The 17717-nt window shown below is 42.0% G+C and overlaps 1 protein-coding gene across 1 annotated transcript in view; it reads left to right on the top strand.

The window, feature by feature from the left end:
• Positions 1-9156, top strand: part of LOC121293770 (centromere protein F-like) — a 103494-nt gene extending 94338 nt beyond the window's left edge. The window contains exons 19-23 of the mRNA XM_041217075.1: positions 1134-1271; positions 2662-2839; positions 3926-4522; positions 6376-6563; positions 8146-9156. Of these exons, the coding sequence (XP_041073009.1) occupies positions 1134-1271; positions 2662-2839; positions 3926-4522; positions 6376-6563; positions 8146-8382 (1338 nt within the window). The 3' untranslated portion in view covers positions 8383-9156. The remainder of the gene's footprint in view (positions 1-1133; positions 1272-2661; positions 2840-3925; positions 4523-6375; positions 6564-8145) is intronic.
• Positions 9157-17717: the final 8561 nt, after the last annotated feature.

Below are 17717 nucleotides of genomic sequence, written 5' to 3' on the forward strand. Positions count from 1 at the left end.
CCTACATTCCCTAGCCATATGCCCCTCCTTTCCACAATTAAAACATTGCCTCCTTGAGTTGACAGCTGCCACTGAAGCCGTCTTATGCCCCTGGGTCTCCAATTCTGTGGCCCATCGCATGATGTCCATATAGTTCCCTCCTACTGAGAGGCCCATCCTAATGACCTTCTGATGTACGGGCCCAAACCTTTCCTTTAACACTTTCAGGAAAATCTTGTCACCTGCTTGGGACGCGGATGTCCTGAAAATTGTACATACGCTTCCCACTTCTGTCCTGCATAGTCCATTGCGGACTCGCCTTTTTTTTGCTCCACAGATGTTATACACCCCCAATTCGTGTCTCCCACCCCCAAAGCCTCCTTAACTACTCTCTCGAAATCCCTTTGCATGGCTAACGCTGTCTCCCGATCTGGGATGTCCTTGGGCTTTGCCTAATCTCTGCTTTTCACTGGCAGAGGCAATCTTCCCCAAATATCCCCTGGGCATTTTGCCTTTACCAATATATAGCCCGCCAGTGCAGCTGTTCCTCCTCTCACGGTTGTGGTCCGGCCTCCCTGTGCGGCTTTGGCACCGTTAGCCCGCCAGCAAGGCTCCGCCTCACCCCAGCGCCACCTGTCTTGAGTCGTCTTCCCGGTTCTTTTTGATACTCGACCGGACCGTCTTCAGGTAGGCTAACTGCACTAACTACGGATGGTAAATAAAGTATACTCACTCACTTTGCAGAGCTGTCCCGAGGATCCGATCCAAGTATCCTGCTGACTATGCCAAACGGTTGTGGGATCTTTGACGAATGAACCACAGGAGGCTCAGGTAGAGGTTATGATGGTTTATTCAAGCTGCTTTGAGGTGGCTTTCTCCTTGCAATTGCTCAAATAAACGATCGTAACTTATACCTGAGCCTCTTGTGGTTCGTTCGTCAAAGATACCACAACACGGGTCCTCTGCCATTTTTAAAGCCTACCCACCTCTGTTCTGACATGGACAAAGGCATAAAAATCCAGCCCTAACTACCTGTTCACTAGTAATTTTTCTTTTACTTTAACATTGTTTTCATTTCAGAGTACTCTGTACATATTTACCAAAAATGTTTAATATTTTCTTACCAATTGTAAATACTGCATTTACTTTGTTAGCGTGAAGTTCAAGTACATTCATACCAAGAAAAGTTGGCCAGAATGGAACAACAACTTACTGCACAAGGCGTGGAAATGAATGACCTAAAGGCTGCAAAAGAAGAAGTAAATGTTGCCTTAAAAGATGCTATCAGCAAGGTAAAACTTAGTGAAATCTGGGTATTTTGCTTACTTCTACATGTAGCATAGTCCTCTTGATGTAAACTGATCACTGTTAGGAGTGGTCAGTTTGACCAAGGCTTTTATGTTGCACAGATTCTGAGAGCCATATCCATTCTGCTTAATATCAAATTATACAATACTCTAATCCAAGGGCATAATCTAAATTGGATACTCTTGTCAGAAGCATATGTACCTCTGTTCTTTTCAAAAATAAGCCAAGAAAACATTTACTAAATGAGAGCAGAAAAGAGACACTTAAGTTTTTTTATTTTAAAGCTTGCAGTCATACAGAGCAGCAGTAATTGTCAGATTTACAGCACTAAATTAATAGAACGCATGTCTGAAAAATAGTACCAAGGGCAGAATATTTGGCGGGGCCCACGTGATGATATTGGGCATGTGTCCTGACGTCATGGTGCGTCATTCAGACTTTCAGTTTAGTGGGCACGCAGCCGAGTCGAATGCGCGCCCGCTGAACTGTCAAAGGCCATGTAACTCTCAATTAAAGTAACTAAAGAAGCTGCCCGTCCAGCCTAAAGGTTGGCAGGCAGGCGAAGAGCCCAGGCAGCCTTCGCATTTTTCATGGAACCTTATCCACAGGCGGGATGGGGTTTCATGAATGATTTTAAATTTTGACAAAAATTTTTATTGAAATTAATGCACATGTCCCAGCTCATGTGATAGTTTCACATGAGTTGACATGTCAAAAAAATTTTCTCACCACTTTATTAAGCATTTTGGACTTAAAACTAATCTCCCTGAGGCACCCTGCCTCAGGAAGATATTTGCGTGCGTGCGCGAAAGAGCACACTTCCGACTTAGACAACCCCAACAAACACCCCCCCCACCCGCAGAGATGTTTACTGACTACCAGACAGGCTAATGAATTGCTTATTATTTATAATCTGGAAAATAATTTAGAAGCCTAGCACATCAGTTTTTGAACCAGCTTTCACCTCATTGCTTCTTTTGTAAATGTACCAAACACTCTTAAATTCTTCAATGTAGCACTTCACACTACACCCCAGTGTCCTCACTGTTAATTGTACTTAATTGTATGCAAATTAGTGAGCATTAACTTGGGGATTCACTTATGCTCCTATAATAATGACAGATTGAATGAAACCGCGATTGTGGGTTAGGAATTGTACATTTTATTGTGTATCTATAAGTAGATACTAAAAGTGTGTAAAGATTTGGCTCCAGTTCTATCCTTCAACACCTGGCTTTCTGGAGTCTAGGAAAGACTGAAGCTTAAAAAATAGGCTATTAAAATGGTTTAATTTAATGAATACATTTTTATGTATTTTTTATAGAAGTATCTAAACCATAATTAATTGATGGTTGTTGATAATTTTTTTTCTAGGCAGATGAATTGCAAAAATCTATTGCAAAGCTAAAAGGAGACAAGGACTGTGCTCAGAATAAACTGCTACTTTGGATGAAAAACTGTAAGCAGCTTGAACATGAAAAAGAGTCCCTGAAGAAACATATTCGGCAACAAGAGGCGCTACTCACAAAGCTACAGAAAAGCCAGAAACTGGGTAAGTAGGCAGTAGGTGAATCCAGCATTTGAATTAGAGACAAAACAGTTCAAGTTCAACCAACTTTTTCAGTTAAAACAAAACACAAAATAATCTAGGTGATTTATTTAATCATTTGAACCAGTTGTTCACTTAATTTGTTTTGGACTCATTACACTTCAACTGACTCCCTTCTTGCTCCTAAGTTTTATTTTTTTCCCTTGGTATTTGCTTTAATGAACATTTCATGTTTTTGAAAAGCTTTAAGTAGCCCACCTTGACATCCACTTTTCCAAAAAAAAATCCACTTATTAAAAAATGAACTATATGCTGTATTAATTCACAGCAGCCAATCACCCAGAATTTGCCACACATTGATACTACGTTGTCAATTTTACAAGTAATCACTCTTGGCTGGTGTATGAGATGCAAAAATTTATACTGCTGCAGTTTGGAAAACTCTTCTGATATTGCATTTGAGAACAGAGGGTATCTGATGTATGTTATTCCTCTACATGGTTCTGAAAAGAGCTTTGAAAAAAATGCATTGCATGCATTTCCTTTAGCACCTTTCCCACATAAGATGCCTTTCAGGCCATGCTAGTATTTCTATCCTGAGTGGCAAAGCTTGAATAGTGAATCTGCCTTGATATACTTCACTTTACTGCTCAAAAAGTCACCAAACTATACCTAACAATTGTTAAGTACATTCTCAAGAATCATTTTTTTACTAGCTCAGAACTAGTTTGAATTCTTATTTCCCTGTTTTTTAATGGAGGTTCCACCACACGGATACATTTCCTCTTTCAGTTCCTCTCCGAAATTAAGTTTTAATATAGAAATATACTTACTTGTGTGCTATCACAGGTAAATTTTGTTTTTACCAGCACTGTGCCAAATCATTAAAATGTATTGTCTCAGATTATTAACTGGATTGGCTCTGTGCATGGTTGGGTGGTTATCAACGGTAAAATGCAGAGGGGGGGGGGAAATCACATTTAACTGTTTGTAATATACAAATAGCTTCTCATTAACCTGAATTTATCCAGCCTGTGCAAGGAACTCAGAGATTAATAAACTTTAATGTTTTAATCTTTCTAACACTAGTAGGTCCAGATTCACAGATAGATGAACTAACCACTGAGATGAACGAACTTAAAGAGGCACTGGAGGAAAAAACAAAAGAAGCTGATGAAAATATGGAGAAATATTGGAACCTTATCAAAAGTAGCCACAAACTAGAGGAGGAAAATGAAATGTTAAAGAGCAGGGTTATTTTGTTGAACAATAAGTTGCAACAGCTGAGTACTCGAGATGAAAACGGTATAGCAGAACGAGCTGCTGCATCAAGATCAGCTGTGCAGAAAAAGTGTGAAAAGAAGTCACCTGGTCAGCCAAACAGGCAGCAAAAACATCTGAACTCTCCAGATGTGAGCAGTATTGCAGGACTGAACTTGGATACTCCATTGGAATTGGCTGTGAACAAAAGTCACAAAAAATGCCCAGATAGTCAGTCTAACCTTACCACAAAGAGAGTTAGAAGAGCTGAATCCAAGGAAGAGCGAGATGAATTAGAATCAGAAGCTCTGCCGAATTCTGCAAAGAGAACAAGAAGTGACGAGGAGCATGAGGTCCTTTTAAGGTCAGCTGCACGAGATGAAACTTCATATGAACCAGAGGATCTTCCACACATAGTTAAAAAGGGTGAGTTTATTCAACCTCGCACCACTGAACTTGAATCAAAAGATTGAGGTCATTATAAGTATAGATTTGCTTTTGAGGTTTTATCAATCACTGAAACTTGGAAAATAATTTCCTGAATTAGCAGCATTGATGCTACAATTGACTTTTGTCCATGGACTAGAATTGGGAAAAATCAGCAATGATTGCAACTGACAAAACCCATGTTAGACCTTGGATGAGGAATGGGCTTGGCTGTGATCTCAATACTTAGTATTCAGGCCCATTTATGAAGAATAACAGCTTGCGTGGGACACCAACATCTGCCGGGGCTGTTTTTAACTTTCAGCAGCAACAGAAAGAAACCGTTAGGTGATTGGCCATATATTTATACCCTGCCTGATTTTCCTTTCTGTTAACTTCAGTGGAGAGGAGAATCAGGTAAGGTGTGAAAAAAATAACTGATTCACTATTGTCAATTTTGTACCTCACACATGCTGCTCCATCACCTGCTACCATCACAGCAAAGTTAGTCAGCCTTCACCAGGCTATGACCTTAAGGAGAAAATGGAAGGAAATGATGAAGCTAGGTTTCCAAAACAAAAGCTTATTGATAAGCTTTTCACAATCTAAGGTGGTAAACTGCAGCTGAATGATGTTTTTTAGACACTAACATTTGGAGTTTTGGTTGTTGATCGGTAACATATATTCAGAGAATAAAGTTTAACTAACGAAAAGGGATGGGGTAAATGTATTGGACTGGGTCTCAGCTCAAAGACAGTGGGGAGATGGGGCTATTCTGAGGTCAGAAAACCTGAACAGAACCCTGTGCAGCTGTCAAATTTAACAGAGGACTTGATTAACATTACACATCTTTATTTCCAAGCTTGGGAATATTGAGGGGGCTGGCTGTTGGGCCAGTGGACCTTCTTCACCAGCAAGTGGGCAGGAAAGATAGGAGTCCTCCATGTGGGAGTCAAAAGGGCCTCAGTGAAGATTGGGTATGTTGGTTTAGAGAAGGGGTGACCTGGTGAGGGCTGGCGGGGTGCGGGTGGAGAATGCGTAGAGTTGAAGTTTGAAAAGGTCAGTGATGGTTGGAGATCAGGAGTGTGGCTGGAGTAAGATTGGAAGGATTGGTGGTAGGAGAGATTGGAGGCCTCCTGGTCAAAGTTGGGGGGGTGGGGGGGGGTTAATGCCAAGTAGAGATTGTGAGGGTTACAGGAGGGCAGGGGAAGAGATTGGAAGGGTTGGAAAGTGTTTGATCATGGGGAGTGAGTGAAGCATGTAAATTGGTAAGTGGAAAGGGATCTAACCTCCTGAGTCCAGCACTCCTTTTTGTTTTAGCACACGGGTTTCCCAAGGTCTGGAAAACCCAACCAACCAGGATTAAATTTAAAGTGGTTTAATTCTGAGGCACACAGCCTCATTATAATATTTAAATGACCAGCTTGCCTCCTCCGACCAGATTGGTTACCTGTCCTACCATAAAGTTTTAAAATTTTTACATTGCACCTGACCTAATCCCAGCAATTTTTAGGGTTAAAATCCCCTTATCATCCCTGAAGGATGCAAAGTCAGATGGCTCAAAAAAGCTATGGCTAATGAAGTTTTCAACCAAATCAAGCCTCTGGCAGTGTCTATAATCCTTTGCCTGAGGATCCTAATAACCCTAAAAATCAGTGCCTTAAAAGTGAGTCTGACTGGAAATATGTTATAGTTTATCCAAGCATATTTCCAAAGGCTGATTGACTAATTTATGCAGGGTTGTTGGGTATGGGCAGATTGAACAAATATTGACAATGATACAAGTTTGTCTAATTCAATACTGCTTGTACAGATGAAGTATTACTGCATCTGATGATATTTTTTCCTTTCAGGTTTTGCGGACATTCCTGCTGTATCACATAGTCCCTACGTCTTGCGCAGGACAACCGTACTCAACAGAGCTAGTTCTGAGCTTGCGGTTCAGAGCAGGATATCTCCTCATAGGCAGATGCAACATAAGGGAGCTGCACAAACTTGTAACAAAGCAGAGACGACAGCAGAAGGCAGCCATACACAACAGGTAATTTTATTCAGCAAGTGCAATTCTCCCTATGGTGATGTAATTGATATAGAAATGTTGGTCCACTGGTAGAGTATGAAGAAATAAATGTGGCAAAAACAGATAAATTGGAAATTTTAGCATTATATACTGTTTTCCAGATACAGTGTTGTCCAGTGAATCTGTTAAAGTTTAGTGACAGAGCTGATAAATTATTTTGGCTTGCATATTGAGGCTAATAATTTGCTGACCTTTGGTCCTATGGTCTTTTGTACAGGTTGGGGGAGGGATATTGGGGTCTGATAATGGGAGAGCTTGGAGGGGGAAGGACTCCTACTCCTCTTCACCCAGATACAGTCTACTAGATTTCCTAGCTGGCCATTATAAAATTTGCAAAACAGGTTAATCCAAAGGCTGCTGGCTTTGTTAAAATATTTAAACTGCCAACCCAGCTGCTGGGATTAGCTGCCCACACCTTGTCTCACCTCCATTAAATCTGGAAATTAGACAGATTGGAGTTGGGTTTGAGATTTTAACATGTGACCAGATTCCGTCCTATCCAATTTTGGGGGTTAAACATTACCCCTTTCTCTTTATATCAAAACTGATGAAGTATTAGTTCTCTTGTATTTTTTTTCTCATTTCATTGCACTTCAATTCAACTTAGGTTTTGCATCTAGTTAAATGAATTGTTAATTATATATAATATTGCATTTTCTCTGGTCTTCATTCATGGACTCCAAAACTATAACAGAGCTTTAGGAACTTGGTGTAGAATGTTGGACAATCATCTGTCAAAGCTTTTCCTAAAAGTACATTTATGAGTCATTAAATCCTTTAGTGCATAGCACAACTACAAATGCAAATATAGGATTGACTTTTTTTCCTGTCTGCTGGTCTGTACTTTCTCTCCTATTGCATGTTGTCATTGCTTCATGGGCAGAATATGACGCTCGTCGGGCGGGTAGGTTCTCAACCCGAAAGAGCATAAAATGACGTGTGATGACGTTGGGCAGGCATCCTGACGTTGTCGCGCAGTCATATGATATTTCGGCTGGTGAGCGTGCGGGAGTTGGCAGCACACCTGCCAACAAGTAAAAGGCCTATTAAGGCCATTAACAATCCAATTGATTTAAATTTTTCACTGCCGTCCAACCTTGGGCAGGCGAAAAGGCCAAATGGCCTTTGCATTTTTTGCGAAACCTCATTCACGGGCAGGATAAAGTGTCAATCTGTCATTTTAAAAACAAAAAAAATTTCATCCTAATTTCTAACATGTCCCTGCTCATGTGACTCTGTCACATGAGGGGACATGTTTTTTAACAATTTAAAATTCTTCATTTTTTTAATATATCTTCATCTCCCTGAGGGAGCTTTTCTAACGAGCACGCCAGCGTGAAATCACGGTCCGGCCCCCGATTGTGGGCAGCATTTGGCTTCCTGATTGCTCCTGCCCATCCCCACCTGACGAGGGCAAAATTCTGCCCCATGCTTCTATTGTCTGATTGCACTCCCTCCTAATAACCAGAAAATGATTTATGATGTCTGCGCATATCATAGGAAATCTCATGTTTTGACTTTAATTATCATTTGTTTTCCTCAGTACCCAACTGAATCTACGTGTTCATCTCCAGCGTTATTTCTGGGTTCGATACCAGCTACAGCAGAGCCACCTCTTTCATCTTTAACAAATACTCCAAAGAAAATGGGCTTTAATACTTGCGGTGGGAAGCAAACACAAAAAAATAGGTGCCCATTGAATACAAAGAAATCTGTTGAACAAAATAAACAACAAAAGGAACAGATTAATGAAGAAAATGAAAACTGCAAAGTACAGTGAAACAACGTAGTAGAAATTGGACAGTACTGCAAGTGCACTCTGTACTATAAAACCTCTGACGTGGTACTATAAATTTTTTGGAGGTACAAAATAGAAAATACCAAGTGACTAAAGTACAGTGATTTAGGGAGACTAGATTACTCTAAACTTACAACTGTAACTTGCATTTAAATAGCAACTTTAATGTGGTAAAATATCCTCAGTAAGAGACGCAACTTAGTAATATTATTACAAAATGGTTAAGGGTGAAAAGATCATCTTCACTGTTTGCAGGAAACTGATACTTTTATACATTTTCTTTCATAAATTATTCTACTAACCCCACTATTCAATTTTCTGTAAACTATAAGCAACAGCCTTATTGTCTTTAAATCACTTTTTTGAGATATGGGGTTTATTTTGTCTTACGATCACCCCAAAAAAGGTATTAATTTTGAATAATTCAGACAAATGTTTAAATGCTCTGTGATTTTGTAACAATTCAACTTTCTGAATAAAGCTTAATTTTGTCTTCTAAAGTTGCAAAGCTTAAAATCTGTATATGTAGGGTTCATAACCAATAACTACCTTCATTCAGTACATGAGAACATATATTAATTGACTACATTTAAAACTGGCTTTATTTGTGGGAAACAAACAAACTTCCTTTTGATCTTTTTAATTTTATATTTTACTCATACCATAGACTATGGATGTAATACCTATGTGCTTGTTTTATCTTTTTCTAGTATTTTGTATACAACTTGTACAGAAATAAATTAACACTAACTTTCAGTTAATATTGTGGCTGATTTTATTTAACAAAACTTCAGTTTTAATCTTTTATTGTAGTATTATCCATGTGTATGGTGGCAAAGAGGTTACATTACTGAACAATTAATCCAAAGGTCTGGATGAATGCTCCGGGGATATGACCTAGCAAGATACTCAGTTGTATCAAATCGGCATAAAATATAATGGAACCTGATGTACCACCTGGCATCGGCCTGGACACCAGACATGAGAAAAGCATACCCAGTCCTCATTGTGAACATTTGGGGACTTATGCCAACATCGAGAGAGCAAAACTGGGACAACTTGACATAGAAATGTTCACAGGATCACACCTTTCAGCTAACCTCCCAAACCTCTTCACCACCAATCCTGGGTATTTTCTGAACCACAGAGATGGCAGTACAATCATATGCAATTAGGAAGGAATCCTCAACATTGACTTAGATCCCCCACCCCCCTTGCTTCGATGAGTGCAGCTCCAGCACCACCATCCAGGCCAAAGTAACACGCTTGATTTGCACCCCATCCCCTTAAACTTACACTCCTTTCACCATCTGTGCACAGTGGTAGCAGTGTGTACCATCTACAAGATGCACTGCAGCAGCTTGCTATGCTTACTTTGACAATACCTTCCCTATCTGCAACCTTAAGGGCTACAAGTGTGTGGGAACACCACCACCTCATCCTCCCCTTTGAGTTACACATAATCATAGCTTGGAACTATATTCCTTTATCATTGCTGGGGGTCAAAATCCTGATACTTCCTACCTAACAACAATATGGGAGCACCTTCACCATTCAGACTGCAGTGGTTCAAGAAGACAGCTCAGCACCATCACCATGTCAAGGACAATCAGGGGTGGGCAAAACATGCTGGCTTTACCAATGATGTAAGGAAATAAAAAAAAAATTCAATTAAAGCTTCTATTATTTCAAAGTTCTTTGGCTTATGCAAAAATTTGATTTTGCCTCAGTAAACATAATATAAATCTTAGTTTCATGGTGGCTTGGACAACAATGAAAACTTTAATTTATTTAGTGCTACTTGTGTAAATTCAAAAGAACACTACAGGAATTCATGCAGGAAGTGGGAGATGACCAAAAGTGTATTTAGTACAATCCAGAGTTTTCTGACATGTTTCCTATGTAAGTGACTTTGCTGTGTGCAGAATTTAATCCAGGCAATAGGGATTGCCTGCTGGTTGAAGTGCTGGAAAGATTGCCTCGTTACCTCCTTTGGAGAAGGCCTGTTGTATTCAGTAACGGACGCTTAAGTTTCCAGTGGCAGACCTTCGCTGAGATCAAAGAGTCCAAGGGATGGAAATCTTCATTGCAGGCAATGCCACCAGGGGAACGGTGGTAACTCCTGGCAGTGGCAAGGATTTTGACCCAGCAATGATAAAGGAATGTAGTTCCAGGCCAAGTGGGTATTAATTGCCCACTCAAGGGTCTCAGTTGGTGTCAGGGTAGGGGTTCAGCACCCCGCACCCTCCAGCCCAAGTAAATGCCCTGTCTCCAAACTCACCTTGGGGGAGGGCATTCATTTTTTCCCAATGTCATTAAAAATTAAAACCTACATCTTTTATTCAGTTTTATATGCAGTTAGCATAGCTCACTTTTTTAACTATCAACCTGATCAGTAAATTGTTTGCTGGACAGCATTTTCTGTCAATTCACAGAATTGTACAGTGCAGAGGAAGGCCATTCGGCTCATGTGTCAGCACCGGCTCTTCGAATGGACAATTCACTTAATGCTATTCTCCTGCCTTCTCTCCCATAACCCTGTGCATTCTTCCCTTTCAGGTAACAGTCCAATTCCCTTTTGAATACCTGGATTGAACCTGCCTCCATCACACTCCTCGGCGGTGCATTTCAGACCTTAACCACCCGCTGTGTGAAAAATTTCTTTCACATATTGCTTTTGTTTTTTTTGCCAATTACTTTAAATCTGTGCCTTCTCATTCTCAACCTTTTCACGAGTGGGAACAGATTCTCCCTATCTACTCTGTCCAGCCCCTTCATGATTTTGAATATCTCTATCAGATCTCCTCCCAGCCTTCTCATCTCCAAGGAAAACAGTCTCAACTTCACCAATCTATCTTCACAACTGAAGCTTTTAATCCCGGAACTATTCTCATGAATCTTTTCTGCACTCTCCAATGCCTTCACATCTTTCCTAAAGTGTGGTGCCCAATACTCCAGTTGAGGCCAACTTGTGCCTTATACAATGTCAACATAACCTTGCTCTTATACTTATGCCCCATTAATAACACCCAGGAGCTGGCATTGGTATGAGATTGTTGGATTGTCATTACAAACCTCATTAGAGAAGGAAAACTGCCATCCTAACCCGGGCTGGCCTCTGAGTAACTGCATTTCCACACCAATGAGCTCAACTCTTAACTGTCCTCTGAAGTGACTCAGCATGAAACTCAATTGTATCAAAACCATTTTCAGTGCTCCAAGAAGGCCCACCGGCACCTTTTTCAGGACAGATAGAGCTGGGTAATAAGCCTCATGCCAACTGCATACAGACTGTGGTTAATAAGTGGGGTTTACCACAGGGTCCATGGTATCAATTTAGGATCTGTCTTGAATTCAGGCTGTCTCACTTCCATTCACTTGTCTGATTTCCTGAGGCCAGGGAAATCTGGCAGACTGTGATTTAAAATAGATTATCTTTAAAATGAAGGCATGCAACCTCAACCCATTATGGGGTAATGGGTAGAAGGCGGGGGAATGGCAAGAGGTGAATTTGGAGAGCTGGTGCAGACATGACAGGCCAAATGGCCTCCTGGACATAAGAAATAGGCCATTTGGTCTACTCCGGCTCCTATCGTGCCTGCTCCATCATGGCTTGACAAAGTAGATGAGTTAAGGACACAGGTAGACACATGAGAGCAGGATGTCACTGCTATAATGGAGACCTGGCTAAATGAGCAGCTAAATATCCCTAGTTATAGAGTCTTCAGACATGATAGAGTAGGAGATAAAAAAGGAGGGGGGGGGGAGGCGTTAGCACTAGTGGTTAAAGAATCAATTCCAGTTGTGAGAAGGGAGGATATACTAAATAGGTCAACAAACGAGGCTGTATGGATTGAGCCTAGAAATAAAAAAAGGGCACTCACACTACTGGAAGTGTACTACTGACCTCCAAATAGCGAAAGGGCAATCGAAGAACAAATATGTTGGCAAATTTCTGCTTGTAAGAACAAGAGGGCAATAATAGTAGGAGACTTCAACTATCCTAATATCAACTGGGATTCAAACAATATAAGGGGCACTGAGGGAGAAAAATTCTTGCAGTGTGTCCAGGAAATTTTTTTCAACCAATTAGTGACAAACCCAACGAGAGAAGGTGCAATTCTAGACCTAGACTTGGGGAACGAAGAAGAGCAAGTGGATGAAGTGACAGCTGGTGACCATATCGGGGACAGTGATCACAATTCAGTTAGATTTAGCATTACCATGGAAAAGAACAGAGATAATGCAGGAGTAAAAGTCTTGAACTGGGGGAGGGCAAATTTTGCAGAAATGAGAAGGCTGAGGTGGACTGGACAGCACTGCTGGAAAATAAAACAGTGAAAAACCAGTGGGAAGCACTAAAAAGTGAGATCCTAAGTGTACTAAATAGACATGTCCCCTACAAAAATAACAGTGGTACTGCCAAATCTAGACCTTCCTGGTTGTCTTGAGGAATACTGGGGAAGATCAAAAAGAAAAAGAAAGCATACGATAGGCACAAAGAACCAAGCACTGCAGATAGCCTAGACAAATATAGGAAGTGCAGGGACGTAGTAAAAAAGGAAATAAGGAAATCAAAGAGAGGGCATGAAAAAAGATTAGAAAGTAAAGTTAAAGATAACCCAAAGATGTTTTACCAATACATTAATGCTAAAAGGTTAGTTAAGGAAAATGTGAGACCTATCAGAGATGAAGATGGAAACTTGTGTGTAGATGCAGAGGCTGTGGGAAGGGTTGTGAATGAATATTTTGTCTCCGTGTTTACAAAGGAAAGGGAGGGTGTAGATATAGTAGTCCAGGAGGAACACTGCGAGATATTGAACAGGATAGTCATAAAGAGAGAGGAAGTACTCGAAGGTTTGAAATCCTTGAAAGTTGATAAGTCACCAGGGTCAGATGGATTGTTTCCGAGGCTGCTGAAGGAAGTCAGGGAGGAGATAGCAGATGTTCTGAGGATGATTTTCCAATCTTCACTAGATACAGGGGAAGTACTGGAGGACTAAAGAAATGCAAACGTAGTTCCATTGTTTAAAAAGGGATCAAAGGATATGCCAAACAATTATAGGCCAGTTAGTCTTACATCGGTGGTGAGCAAATTAGTAGAATCAATCCTGAGAGGTAGGATTAACTGTCATGTGGAAAGGCATGGACTAGTCAGGGATGGTCAGCATGGATTTGTTAAAGGAAGGTCTTGCCTCACAAATTTGATTGAATTCTTTGAGGAAGTGACAAGAAGGGTTGATGAAGGTAGTGCAGTGGATGTTGTGTACATGGATTTTAGCAAGGCATTTGACAGGGTCCCAGATTAGTCAGGAAAGTAAAAGCCCATGGGATTCAGGGTAATGTGGCAAACTGGATAAGAGGTTGGCTTTGTAACAGGAAACAAAGGGTAATGATCGATGGATGCCCTTGCGAATGGAAAGTTGTCTCAAGTGGTGTTCCCCAGGGCTCGGTGTTGGGACCCTTGATATTTGTGTTATATGTGAGGGACACGATTGGGAAATTTGCAGATGACACAAAGATTGGCCGAGTAGTGGATAGTGTAGAGGATAGCCATAATCTCCAAAATGATATAGATGGGTTGGTGGAGTGGGTAGTAAAGTGGCAGATGTATTTTAACATAGAGAAGTCTGAGGTCATACATTTAGGGAGGTCAAACAGTTACAGGGATTACAAAATAAATGGGAATATACTAAGAGGGGTAGATGAAATGAGAGATCTTGGCGTACAAGTACACAGGTCCCTGAAGGCAGCAGTTCAAGTAGACAAGGTTGTAAAGAAGGCATATGGAATGCTCTCCTTCATTGGCAGAGGTATAGAATATAAAAGGAAGGATAGAATGTTGGAATCGTATAAAACACTGGTGAGGCCACAACTGGTGTATTGTGTAAAGTTCTGGTCACCACGTTACAGGAAGGACATAATAGCTCTGGAGAGAGTGCAGAGGAGATTTACAAGAATGTTGCCAGGGTTAGAAAAGTGTAGCTATGATGAGAGATTGGATAGGTTGGGGTTATTTTCCTTGGAACAAAGAAGGCTGAGAGGTGACTTGATTGAGGTGTACAAAATTATGAGGGGAATAGATAGAGTGGACAGGATAAAATTGTTTCCCTTGGTGGAGAATTCTAGAACCAGGGGACATAGATTCAAGATAAGTGGTAGAAGGTGTAGGGGAGACAGGAGGAAGAACTTTTTTTACGCAGAGGGTAGTGGGTGTCTGGAATTCGCTGCCCAAGTTGGTGGTAGAGCAGAAACTCTAAACTCTTTTAAAAAGTACCTGGATCTGCACCTTAAGTGCTGTAAGCTGCAGGGTGCAGGAAGGTGGGATTAGAAAGGGCACCTGTGTGTCTTCAGGCTGGCATGGACAAGATGGGCGTTATGGCCTCCTTCTGTGCTGTAACTTTTCATTTCTATGATACTGTATGCTTTATTAATCACTTTCTCAACCTGTCCTGCTACTTTCAAGGACTTATGCACATACACACCCAGGTCCCTGTGCTCTTGCACCTCCTTTAGAATTGTCCCCTTTATTTTATATTGCCTATCCATGTTCTTCATCCCAAAATGAATTACCTCACATTTCTCCACATTGAACTTTATCTGCCACCTGTCCACCCATTCCATCAGTCTGCTTAGGCCCCTTTGAAGCTCTACACTCTCCTCATAGTTTACAATGGTTCCAAGTTTCACATCAACGGCAAACTTTGAAAGATGCAGGTCATCAGAAAAAACAGAGTCGCAACATTGATCCCTGGGGAACTCCACTACAAACCTTTCTGCAGCACGAAAAACACCCATTAACCACTACCTTCTGTTTCCTGTCACTCAGCCAATTCATATCCCTACTGTCATTTGGATAGAAAGTATCACATAGGCCACTTTGTACATGCTAAACTACTCATCAAATAACAGACTTTCATTAATAAAGTGCTTTTTCATGACCACCAGATGCCTCAAAGCACTTAACAACCAATGAAGTAATTTTGAAGTGCAGTCACTGTTGTGATTAAAGCAGAATTAATACATGTAAACACAAAGAAAAACAATACTTCTATAAGATTACTGGAAATTGAGAGTAAAGGATTAGCCCACCTTTTCTCAATATTACCTTCATGAGGACGAAGATAAACAGTACAGCAAAATTTGGAAAAAATACATGGTATCATTTGTGTTACAAATATCAAAGTGGCACTTCGCATATGACATCGCTATGATAGATTTTAATGTGTATTCTTCTGGGTTATTTCTATTCCAGGAAAAATGGTGGCCAATCTTTCATAAAGTAATGGGCTGAAATTTTAAGGGAGAATGCCAGGTTTAATTTACTGGGCACGTTCAATCAGAACCAAATATGTTTTGTTCTGGGGAGGATACTGCTTATATTTCTGTGCGCATGTTTAATTACAAATAAATAGGACCAATAAAGTGCAACTTGTACTATATTGGTTGGAATTGTCCTAGATTTGCACTAAGTATGGTAGTGGGGGGGTAAAATGACATTTTTACTCGCTGGCCGCAATGGCGGCTTTTCATGTCGTATTGTCTCAAAACCGCTGCATTAGTTATGCATTCCTGGGAACAGGCCATTTTCATGGTGCGCCGGCTGTCATTCGCCCACCACACCATCATCTCACCACTTCAGCATGCCAGACGCCATACTTAAAAGTCCAGCCTCGTGCACACATCTCAGTGCTTCCAGTCCACGATGCTGCAAAGAAGACATGGAGCTGAAAGACAAAAAGACTGCAGCCCCAAGTTCAATGATGCATCCCTTGAGCATCTTTTGGATGCAGTAGAGGCCCGCCGTGATGTCCTCTACCCCCACTATGCTCGCAGGATAACCATGGGAGGTGGTGGCAGTGGTGGTCAGCACCAATGCCCTTCAAAAGAGGACAGCCACTCAATGCCGCAAGAGGGTGAATGATCTCCTCTGTTCTGCCAGGATAAGTCACTCTTCTCATCACTCTCAACTCACAAACCCAGCACACATCCACAGGGATCTCAGTCACTGCTGGTTCAAAAGACATCATCATCACTCTTTCACACACACCTTCATTGTTCTCATCCCATCCATGCGACCACTCACCACCCACAAATGCCAGGCATACTTATCATCTGGCCTGGCAGGCATTCTGCTTACACTCTCTCCATCTCTATCCATGCAGGACAAGCTGGCACACAACAAGAGGGAGAGGTTGCAGAATGGTGGAGGAATGCCTGAAATCAAGTTCCTCACGGACTTTGAAAACAGAGCCATCCAGCAGGCTGATGAGGATCTGGACCAGTCCTGTGCTGACAGTGAGATTGGCAGTGCTCTACCAAGTGAGGATCCAGCAGTGCAACATCCATCAGACAGCCATGCTGTGAGTCATGTGTCCCGTTTCACAGGCCACTGCCATGTACTAATTATCTCCCTTTGCTTCCACAGACACATCTAGGAAACAGCTGACGGAGTCCACGATCCAGGGCCTCCAATCAAGCCCCGAAGAAACCTCTGAAAATAAATCTGGATACACCCTCCCTGAAGTCTCGTCACAGTGCTCACCCACATCCTCCACCAGTGCAGAGACACACACCTCAGTGCGACCTAGCTTTACAGTAGCCTCAGGATCACAATCTGGTGAGCACATTGCACTGTCTGATCCACAGCAGGCGGTGGCAGGGATTTCCCAGGTGTCCGGCACTCAGAGGACCGCTGGAGCTCAGAAATTTGCTGAGTTGGAGTCAGATGACAAGCCTTTGGATTCGGTCATGTCACAGTTGCTGGAGCTGCAAAGGCAAGCTCGGGAACATCAGGAAGGGATGTCCGCTGCACTCCTCAGATTGCAAAGCACGATGGAGGAATCTATCCACCTTCAGTGAGGTGATAGCACCAGCATGCCAATGCACCGAGGTCAACACTGGTAGGATGGTGACTGCCATGGAGACCTTGTTCCAGGAAGTCGCTCCTGCACTGCTGTGCGGGCTGAACCCCATCGCTGGTGCCACAGTTGGCCTCCAACTGTGTACGTGAGAGGGGTGCGGGGCAGCTCGATCTCACCCCAGCTACCCCTTCTCCTCAAGGAGTTAGCCAGGGGCCCTTGGATACCCATGGGGAGGAGGATCAGCAGGTGTACCCCCCACCCTGGGGCAACCCATCCAGGTGACTCTGGGAGTGTCTGGCCCATCCGAATACCCTCTTCCTGTGACTGCAGCAGCTGCAGCTCCACAGGGCGAGGAGTGTGCCACTGCCACACGGCAGGCCCCTAAAGCAGGGTGGGGCCCTCCAGGTCTCGGCCCTCCAGAGGACGCCCGCCAAAATCATCACAGACAGGGCA

Source organism: Carcharodon carcharias, chromosome 2 (assembly GCF_017639515.1).
Source record: "Carcharodon carcharias isolate sCarCar2 chromosome 2, sCarCar2.pri, whole genome shotgun sequence".
Classification (NCBI taxonomy): domain Eukaryota; kingdom Metazoa; phylum Chordata; class Chondrichthyes; order Lamniformes; family Lamnidae; genus Carcharodon; species Carcharodon carcharias.